This window comes from Austrofundulus limnaeus, unplaced genomic scaffold (assembly GCF_001266775.1).
Source record: "Austrofundulus limnaeus strain Quisiro unplaced genomic scaffold, Austrofundulus_limnaeus-1.0 Scaffold526, whole genome shotgun sequence".
NCBI lineage: Eukaryota > Metazoa > Chordata > Actinopteri > Cyprinodontiformes > Rivulidae > Austrofundulus > Austrofundulus limnaeus.
The window spans coordinates 114,394-125,576 of NW_013952928.1; the positions used below are offsets into that span (position 1 = coordinate 114,394).

General features: G+C 37.9%; 1 protein-coding gene across 2 annotated transcripts in view; it reads left to right on the forward strand.

Annotated features, from left to right (window-relative positions):
- Positions 1-11,183, forward strand: part of itgb2 (integrin, beta 2) — a 38,699-nt gene that overhangs the window by 16,254 nt on the left and 11,262 nt on the right. For both annotated transcript variants that reach the window (XM_014026116.1, XM_014026117.1), the window contains 6 exons: positions 2,905-3,146; positions 3,433-3,591; positions 4,145-4,240; positions 4,333-4,422; positions 4,839-4,976; positions 7,174-7,364. In XM_014026116.1, the coding sequence (XP_013881570.1) occupies positions 2,905-3,146; positions 3,433-3,591; positions 4,145-4,240; positions 4,333-4,422; positions 4,839-4,976; positions 7,174-7,364 (916 nt within the window). The remainder of the gene's footprint in view (positions 1-2,904; positions 3,147-3,432; positions 3,592-4,144; positions 4,241-4,332; positions 4,423-4,838; positions 4,977-7,173; positions 7,365-11,183) is intronic.

Here is an 11,183-nt window from a genome sequence, read left to right on the forward strand (position 1 = left end):
CACGTTTCTGTGGTTTTGGTTCCATTGGTGACACTTAGAGGTGATTCTGAGAAACTGTTCATTATGTGAAAATAATTATTGTTCACACCAGACACACATTATTAACAATTATTACATCCACGTGGACGCAGTTAAATAAAAGACGCGCAAAGTTGTTCCAAAAATACATTTAACAGGAACAGATTCAGCCTTGAAGGAGGATATAATAAATAGTGTAACACACAGAGCATTTATTTATAAACAGATAGAATTTTCTGATGACGAGTGGCTCATCAGCTGTTTTGAGGAAAAATTATTTTTTAGTTTGGCACTGCTGCGCTCTGGGAGCACAAAGCAGCGAGTGGCCGCGTGCCCCATGCGTGCACGTGCAGCAGCAGCGATTGAACTGGGGTTCCACAGGAGCTTTCCAGAGAGAGCTGGCAGACCCATCGGGACTGTCAGTCCACCCAAAGCAGAGTCAAGCCCAATGGAATCGTATCATCCATATGATTCTAAAGGCTGAGTTATGGTCACGCTCTGGAGTGCGTGCACCGTCGCCGGCAGTGGTGGTATTTCATACTTTGCGTTTACGTTGTTGCAGATTTCTCCAAAATGACACGTGGAAGTACACTTTACAACTTGTGAAAATGCTGTAAGTAGGAGAGCAAAAGCTTGACAGACAAACAGACTGCGCACAAAGACTGCGGCAAGCGCAGCGTTTGTGGGGATTCTCCAACATCACGTCACGTCATGTGAACCCTCTGCTGAAGTGCAGAGACTCGTTTCTTAATATCAGCTATGCAACAAAGATCTATGTTCTACCAAACATCTAAGTTCCTCTGTGTTTACAGTAATGGTAATAAACTCGTGCGTAAAGTGATAAGCCAGTTGTGCAACACAGCAGTGTGCATGCACACACACAACCACACACAATCACTCGTTCTTTGCGTGATAAACATATTTTATTCCTATTTTTACTTGGGATTTTTTTCTCACTCACATTATATTTAATTCATTATTTTTATGACAGAAATCATTTCTGATCCTGCAGAGATCACTCAAACGTGTCCTTCACACATGCAGGAAGTAATTTGCATCTGTTTAACATATGTTAATGAAGGCGTGTCATGGGAGGTGTCTTAACTGCGCTCAGTTCCACATTAATTGTGATGTACAAAAGAAATGTGTGTGGATTCAGGCGTATGCACAGTTTATACATCTGGATTTTTTTGTGCGTATGACGTTTTCTGGATTTGACCGTACGTCAGGTTTCAGTCAGAAATCCACGCAAGTCATTGTAGATGAGGGCACTGGTGCCACACTCTAATCAGCTAATTAACTCAAAACACATTCAAAGGCCTTTAAATGGTCTTTCAGTCTAGTTCTATAGGCTACACAATCATGGGGAAGACTGCTGACTTGATAGTTGTCCAAAAGGTGACCATTACACCTTTAACAAGAAGTGCAAGACACAAAAGGTCATCGCTAAAGAGGCTGGCTGTTCACAGAGCTCTGTGTCCAAGCACATTAACAGAGAGGTGAAAGGAAGGAAAAGATGAAGTGTACAAGCAATACGGATAACCTCACCCTGGAGAGGACTGTGAAACAAAACCCATTCAAAAATGTGGGGGAGATTCACAAAGAGGGGACTGCAGCTGGAGTGAGTGCTTCAAGAACCACCACACACAGACGTATGAAGACATGGGTTTCTGCTGTCGCATTCCTTGTGTCAAGCCACTGTTGAACCACAGACAGCATCAGAAGAGTCTTGTCTGGGCTAAAGACAAAAAGGACTGGACTGCTGCTGAGTGGTCCAAAGTCATGTTCTCTGATGAAAGCAAATTTTTCATTGCCTTTAGAAATGAAGGTCCCAGAGTCTGGAGGAAGAGCGGAGAGGCACAGGATCCATATTTATTGAGGTCCAGTGTAAAGTTTCCACAGTCAGTGAAGGTTTGGGGTGCCATGTCATCTGCTGGTGTTGGTCCACTGTGTTTTCTGAGGTCCAAGATCAACACAGCCATTTTACCTGGAGGTTTAGAGCACTTCATGCTTCTTGACCAACTTTTTGGAGATGCAGATTCGATTTTCCAACAGGACTCGGCACCTGCACACAGTGCCAAAGCTACCAGTACCTGGTTTAAGGACCATGGTATCCTTGTTCTTAATTGGCCAGCAAACTCACCTGACCTTAATCCCATAGAAAATCTGTGGGTATTGTGAAGAGGAAGATGTGATATGCCAGACCCAACAATTCAGAAGAGCTGAAGGCCACAATCAGAGCAACCTGGGCTCCGGTAACACCTGAGCAGTGCCACAGACTTTTTTGTATTGGTCTTAATATTCTATTTTTCTGAGATACTGAATTTGGGGTTTTCATTAGTTGTCAGCAATACTCATCAAAACTAAAAGAAATTACATTTGAAACATATCAGTCTGTGTGTAATGAATGTATATAATATACAAGTTTCACTTTTTAAATGTAATTACTGAAATAAATGAACGTTTTCATGATATTCTACTTTTATGACCAGCACCCGTAAATTACACATAACATTGTCAAATACGTATGTGTGCGTATTTGTGTGTGTGTACCTGGTTTTGGTACTTTTTTAGGACCTTTCTAGGTATGAACACCTATTTTGTCAGGACCATTAGAGCATTTTTGGGGACCAAATCCAGTCCTAATGTAGTYGGACACATTGTGTAACAGAAACCAGGTACACACATGCAGCAGTTTAAATGGCACCAGATTCAGAAAGAGTGACAGACTCTGAGGAAACTGCTAACAACCTTCACTTCTTATTTATTACACACACACACAAATTGTGTAACGGTTTTGATTTTTATTTTAGAATATTTTAAAGCATCTTAATAACTTTAGTGTACGTGAAATCACTTAAAAAACTTCCTTTATGTGAATGGCAGGGTTTGGAGCCTTTGTTGACAAGACAGTTCTTCCTTACACCAACACCAATGAGGAAAAACTAAAGAAGCCATGYGATGAGAATGAGCAGTTTTGTCAGGCTGCTTTCGGCTACAGACACGTGCTCAGTATGACACCAAGTCAGGATGTGTTCAATGAYAAAGTGAACAAAGTTCTTATTTCTGGAAACTTGGACTCTCCTGAGGGCAGTCTGGATGCTATGATGCAGGCTGCCATTTGTGGGGTAAGACTTCAACAYGTTTAACTTTAAGTTAGCCTTTTGCTAATTTTAACTTGCCTATGGATTCTTAAAGCTAACTTTTTGCTGTAGTTTGAGTTTAGCATTATTAAGCTACCTTCAGGCACAGACCTCTCTTGAAACTGAGTTCTGTGATCTCACCAGGATTTTATTTGGTTAAATGAAGGTTTATATTGTTTGTTTAATATTGAGTAATGCTTGTTTTTTTCCATTTGCCCTATGATCAGGACAATATTTCAATGAGAAATGTGTTTCCTGACGTGTGTTGCAGGATATAATAGGTTGGAGAAACAGCAGCACTCGGCTGCTTGTTCTTGCCACAGATGCTGGATTCCACATGGCTGGAGATGGAAAACTGGCTGGAATTCTGGAACCCAATGATGAAATGTGCCACATGAACAACGGCCTTTATACAAAAAGCAGTGATATGGTATGTGAAGATTCATAATTTTTTTTATTAATGTCAAACAGTTATATCTTAGCATGTTTTTTTAATTGCTTTGAGGCATGAACATTCTCTAAGAATGTTAGATGCGTTTTCATCTCTGAATACTTCAGTACTTCAGTCCAGGGTCTAAGATTATGGAATAATCTGGAAGATGACATTAAAAATGCCAGATCAATGTATATATTAAAAAAATGATAAAGGTTAATTTGCTGGAGAAATACGTAAATGTATGAATTGTTGTTCAGAGAGTTTAACCTTTGTTATTTTTTTTTGTAAACTAAAGATTATTTTTGATTGAATTTATTTATTTGAGATAAAGGGGCAGATATAATACGATTTTTTTCTTCTTCTGCTACCTTTCGTTTAATTTATTTGTATTTTTGTTGTTTGATGAATTTATGTTGTTGTTTTTAAAAAAGTTAAATTGTAAATAAAGTTTTTCCTGTAATTATTTTAAAAAAATATCCAGCTTGTGCTTTCTGCTATTTTTTCCTTTCAAAGCTGACTAAAGGGTTTCTCTGGTTGTTGTGTGCAGGACTACCCATCTGTTGGACAACTGGCCATGCAGCTAGAAAAAAACAACATTCAACCCATATTTGCAGTGACCAAAAACATGAAGGATGTGTACACAGTAAATACTTGTAACTTTTTTGCACCATTTCCTGAAAATATAGAAAATGACTTAAACAAACAAAAAACAATTAATTTTTTTTGCTTTCCCAGGAACTTTCCAAAATGATACCAAAATCAGAGGTGGGAGTTCTTTCATCTGATTCTAAAAATGTTGTGGGACTGATTGAAGATGCCTACAATGTAAGTTAGCCATTTTTATGCCTCCACCCACTGGGGCTGGAGGCACGTTCTCTGGCTCTCTGTGTGTTAGTGCGGTGTCCACCAGTCACGGGTGGTCTTGTGTGSACAGTATCTCCTGAATGAAATTAGATATTTACTAATAAGGCATAGTAACTCCATTAGTGTAGTRCTCAGTCTGATTAGATTTGGGCATCAAAGGGTCAAAGGTCAAGCTCATTTGTGCTGGTTGGCAATATAAAACTGGCATGTTTTTCAAAGGCAGACGTGTCTAAGGCAGGCGGAGGCATACCAGTCAACGCTTTGGCGTCGAGTTACACCTTGTTTATATTGTATCATATGATTACGTTTTACTTTTGTTTTATTGCTTTTGGAAATACTGTTTGTTTGCACTCTCTCAATTTTGTGACCTTTTACAGAAATTATCGTCTAAAGTAACTCTGACCCATGATGTTCTTCCTGACAATGTGAAAGTAACCTACAAACCTAACTGTGCTAATCCAATACAAGAGGGCAACAACAARGGAATTTGTGACAAAGTTCCTGTTGGACAAGAGGTCAGTATTTTATTTTTCACAGTTGCTGTTTGAGTAGCTCACCTTTCCCATGACTGAAATAAAGAGACACCAAGACCCTTATTTGTTTGAAGCCCAGCACACAAACTGTATTTGTTCCTTAAACAGCCTTAAGAACCAAGGGCTTCCAGTATCAATGGTGGGATGCACAAAAAGGTTGTATGTGCCAAGTTCCTTGAACATGTCAAGATGTACAGTGGTGCTTGAAAGTTTGTGAAATAACACTACATAAATATGAACTAAAACATCAGATTTTTACATGTCCTAAAAGTAGTGAGACACAGTGAAACAAATGTTACTAAAGCATTTCACTTAGTCATTTATTTAATGAGGGAAATTATCCAATATTAGATGAGTGTGTGGCAAAAGAATGTGCACCTATAGAATTAGCAGTTCAAGAAGTTGAAATGATAGTTTTCAGTTAATGGAATCAGGTGTGAGTGGACACCCTGTTGTATTTACTGAACAAGGATTTATCAAAGTCTGTTTTTAACACGTATGATCTGCACCAAAGTTGGTGTGCATCATCAAAGAGAACTGTTAAACACATTAATGTGTTAGTTTGATGAGATCACCTTTGCCCCGCCCAGTTTGCACAGGTTGGCTGTAAATCACACATGATCTGCGCACAATTTGGTGTGCATCATTACGGAAACCAGCTAAATACATTAGTGTGTTACTTTGACGATATCGCTTCAGCTCCACCCACTTTGCTCTAAAGTGGGCTCTAAATCACACAGACATGATCTGATCTGAATCAAATTTTGTCTGCATCGTAATGCCAACCTTTTCAACATATTTGTGTAGTAGTTTGAAAAAATCATCTGTTCACCTTATGAGATTATTTAAATAATGAAGGCCTGTGATAATTCCAACAAAACTACTGACACTCGGTCACTACTGAATGGTGACGGGGCATCAGTAGTATCAGGCGTCAAGTTCTATCTTGTTTTTTTTGAACATGTAAAATTTCAAATAAAAAAAATTAAAGAAATCAAAAGAAAACAAAAACAGCACGATAATAATCAAACATTAAAACAAAACCTTTTTTACCTAGTGTAAAAAGGAGTAGGAAGAAGCCAAAGCTTTTTAAATCCCAGCCCCAATTGTCTCATCAAAATATGTCCCACATTACATATATGTACACATAAATTTTACTCCATGTCACAATTTCTACTCTTTACAACTTATATTGGTACAATTAATTTATTATTATGCAGCCTACACCATTCCTACTATCTATAGTCTCCTGTAAGACATCCATATAGCTACATTCATCTTTAGCAAAACAACCAAAAACAAAACMTTTTCCTGTTTCCATAAAATCCATAATATATACACAACATATCTCCTACATATAAATGTGTTTAATTTACAGTATTTCCACCACATCCCTCAACAATATGCCAGAAGATCCTCAATGTGTGCTTAATATTCTGTGACATCAATGTACTTTTGCCAAAAATAATAGTTATATACTTTTTGAACTAATTTATATTCATATAACGCTTCAAGATCATTTAACATCATACATCATAAAATATAACACGTCTCAAAAATGACTGAAAAACTCAGTCCAAAGTAAACTGTAAAATTTCCTTTCTTTGTTGTCACCTGTAACAACTGCATGCTAGAAAGACTTACAAACTGATGAAATGCATAAAATACATGCTGTATTTGGCCCAAGGACATTTTGGCATGATGCAGGGGCTGGGAATTAAACTCCCTATTCACTGATTGTAAGACAACCTCTCTAATATCGGACCAAAGTCTAATGAAATGTGCAGAGTGGACAGTCTCGACATGATTGAGAACTCAGCATTTGCTAACTGAAGCAGAGGAACTTGTGACTGCTTTTGTTCAGGTTAATTACCACATAGATTAACTGACTGCACCTGCATAAAACCAAAATGGTTGATTTTCTGTAGAAGGCAGAAACAGCTTTTATTTACGCTGTACCAGAATGTTAAACAACAATGCTATTTGCAGATAAACTAAATAAACAATTTTACATGTATCAGGCATAAATTCCAAATTTTAGAATGTTTTAAATACATCTGAGGTTAACAAACCTCAAGGGCAAGGCATTAGGATAATTAAAAAAATGTCTTATATTGCACAATTCATAATTAATTTATGGAAAAATGTTTGACCCTGCAAACCTATGTGCCTTTTCCAGATATCTTTTAATGTTACAGTCACAGCAGACTCATGCATGGAGGAGAAATCCTTCACTATAAGCCCACTGGGTATTAAAGACAAATTGACGGTGACCATATCTACCAACTGTGAATGCCAGTGTAATGACCCAATAAACCCATCTCACCCACACTGCAACTATAATGGAAGCGTCACCTGTGGTATTTGCAGGTAAATTTTTATTCTCACCATCAATGTATCAGTGTGTGTGTGTCTGTATGTGTGTGACTAACTCTTTATCAAAAATAATAAAGGGAATAGTTACAAACTTTTATTTGGAAAAGGAAAAAAAAAACAGAAAAAAGCAGAATTGTAGGTAGTTGTTGGGGTGCTACCCCAAAGGTTATCAGATGGATCTACATGACCATAATATGCCCCATGCAATGCCATGCTACTGCCTGGTGTTTACGTTGAGTCGCATGTCTTGGTCCCTCAATTGAATGACAAAAAACTGCAAGCCGTTACATGCATTGCCCCCCAGTCAGAACTCTGCGATGTCGACCTTGCAGCTCACAGTGTATAATTGGACAAAACTTTGTGGGCATGTTTGTTCATGAGGAGCAACACAGCACTGAGGAGCAGGACYAGTGTAGGACTCCAATCAGCTTTACCTGTCATTTTGTCGAAAACGATCTCTTTTGCCAGTTGTCAAATTAACAAGAGGAACAGTTTTAATGAGCAGCTAATTTGAACATGTGAGCATGCAGCTGTTCACATCTTTTTTTCCATCCCCTCTGTTAACAAAATAAAAAGTTTTCCTCCTCAGACTTTCCAACCAACACAACACTGATCGTTGAGTGGAAAAAATAATACACTGTTGTTGCTTATATACTTAGCTGTGAGTTGTGGGAGTGCTGTGGGAGGAATTATAATAATTTATGCCCCACTGCACACGTCTTCAGCCCATCTATCAGGAAAAAGACACTGAAATCATCAACCTGCTGCCTCACGTCATATTGAAGTATAAACTAAGCTTTAGTAGGATGGGTTTGAGTTCAAGTTGGGATGGCAAGAGTGATGCTCACCCAAGTGCAATGAATGGCCTGCCTGAGCATCACGGGTTACATCAGAACAACATCCACGGCAGCCATGGAAGTCCTCTAAGGGGAGGCCACATCCAGTGCAATAAGGTTATGCTAGTCTAATGAGTGGAAAAGCCTATCTGATTCACAGGACATTAGAATCTGGGACTGGACAGTTTCTGCTGTTCCAGAAACTGCAGGATCTGGAGACAGAATGATAAAAAAAAATGCAATTCTGAAGCAAGTTTKAAGACAGATATTGAAGATACACTATATTGCCAAAAGTATTTGCACACCCATCTTAATAACTGTGCACCAGTGCACAAAGCTAGGTCCATAAAGACATAGATGGCAGAGTCTGGTGTGGATGAACTTGACTGGCCTGAGTCTCGACCTCAACCTGATAGAGCACCTTTGGGATRAATTAGAGCAGAGACTGAGAGCCGGGCCTTCTGTACGTGACCTCACAAATGTGCTTCTGGAAGAATGGTCAAAAATCCCCATAAACACACTCCTAAACCTTGTGAACAGCCTTCCCAGAAGAGTTGAAGCTGTTCTAGCTCCAAAGTGTGGACCAACATCATATTGAACCATATGGATTAGGAATGGGATGTCACTTAAGCTCATATATGAGTCAAGGCAGGTGAGCAAATACTTTTGGCAATATAGTGCAGGTCTACCTGAAATCAATTGGGCTGCTACAAGAGTTTGTGAGCGCACCAGTGTCTAACTGATGTTGTCATGTGACTACTATTGTAAAAATACCCAGAGTGAAGGTCCCCATTAACATTTTGACTCTAAACTACACAAAACTTAAAAGTCCATTGATAACTTTTGTAGGAGACACGTCAGGGTCTCTCACCTTCTCATAAATGATGAGGAACACGGATTCTTTTCCTGGGAAGATAAAATACTTCTCCGTGATGAAAGTGATAAAACACACACAAAAGAATTTGTCTCTTCAGCCAGTTCAATTTTCTAAAATAAATGATATTTATTTACAGAATAAAATGAACTAACTATATAAATTAAAGGTAATAATCAGAACTTTATGAGGTAGACATTAACAAGAACCACTTTGCGTCCAAAGTAATTAATGAAAATGTGACACTCAGAAAGAACAAGAACAGCAAACTAGGTTTCGATCTTATCAAACCAGGTTTACAGGCACTTTAACTTATGGCAAGGTTTTTGAAGATTAAGAAAAGTAAAGAAAAAGGAGGATTAGTTAAAGGTTTAATTGTTTTTAATTATCTTATCAAAAGGTGAGAACCAAAACAGCACCAGGTCTTGCGTATCCCCGTCAGCCGGACCTCAGTACGCTTACACAAAAACAGCTTCTGCCTTTTGGTGGTTCAACCGTCAGGCTAAGCAGGTGGTAGTAATCACTCAGCTCATTAAGGAAGTCAGCTTTGGTCCCAACAAAACTAGTAAAAACTTCCATGTTTTGTTTACTGCGTCTCCGAAGATCTGCTTCTAGCCAGGCGACCAGAGTCCAGATTCTCTGTCCAGGTTCTCTTTCAAAATAAAAGTTCAAATAATGTAGCTTAAGGCTGTTTGAGTCAAGGCTGAAGGTGCCTTAACTCTTAGGACGAAAGATTGTCTCTTTGGCACATGAGATAAATCTTTGTCCTGGCTGGACTTCCTGAAGGAAGGCAGCTGAGATGAAAATTGGTGTTTCTCGTCTCCTCTCGTTCTCTCAGRCTGTCTCAAAATTGTGTTAGTAACTAAAGAGAAGAAGCTAAAACGACCTTGAGGGTTAGCATACAGGCAGAGAACGTGAATATTTAGTCTGGAGATTCTTGCCAGAGCAGAAAAACATTTTGCACCTGTTTCTAGAAAAACAAGTTTTAACTTTGACAGACTTTAAAGAATAGGCTTCACTGGAACATACAAATCATTTGAACTGAAATAAATCTAAAAAATGTTTTTCTATGATTAAAACACAAATATTTCTGTAAGCATATTTCAACAATAAAACTCAGTGAAGTTATAATTACAACAATCAACGTAGTTAAATTGAACAATAAAAAGAAAAACACTTAATCACTTTACTGTAAAACAAAAGTTGATTAAACAAGCATTTGTGTAAAACAAATAAAGGCACATTTCAACCATTTTCTCATGGTGTGTTTTTTTCTTTTTCTGAATTATAATGTAAAAGATTAATGGTTACTCTTTTCATTAGGTAACTTTGATTTATAAAATGATGATAACTTATAGTTAAAAAGAGAATATAAAACAAAAATATAAAGAACATTATTATTTTGTTTATTGAAGAAAATAAAATGTCTCTTTTAAGAAAGGATTTTTTAAACCAGAGTCAAAGACAAGTGGAAATGTTTATTTCCCCTTTGGGGAACCGCTACACTTTACAGCAGACCATTTAACCTTCTAAAACCCTTACAACGCAGAAGCTGTTTCAGAGGGGGTCTCACCCCCCAGTGTCTCCCACCAGGACGTTGCCCCTGGACATGTGACATGCGTCCAATTTTCAAATAAATAATCCCCACCCCCTCAAAATGCTGGGTACAGGCCTGCAAATACTGTATGTTGTGCAATCTGGATAGAAAGAATTTAATTGTGGTTGAATGAAAAAGTGTAAATATATACCACTGTGATACCCTACTGGTTTGTATGCTATCTATTACACCTACAATTCACGTCACACTCTAGCAGAAAATAGCAGAAATATGTAGCTTAGTATGAAAATGACCATGGCAAAGATATACATACAGTGGGTAAAATAAGTTTTGAACACGTCAACTTTTTTCTCAGTAAATATATTACTAGAGGTGCTAATGACATGAAATTTTCACCAGATGTTGGTAACAACCCAAGTGATCCATACATACAAAGAAATCAAACCATAAATGTCCAGATGAAATGATGAATGAAGTTATTTGTAATAATGTGGAATGGCACAGGGAAAAAGTATTGAACACACTTACTGAAATTTATCTAATAC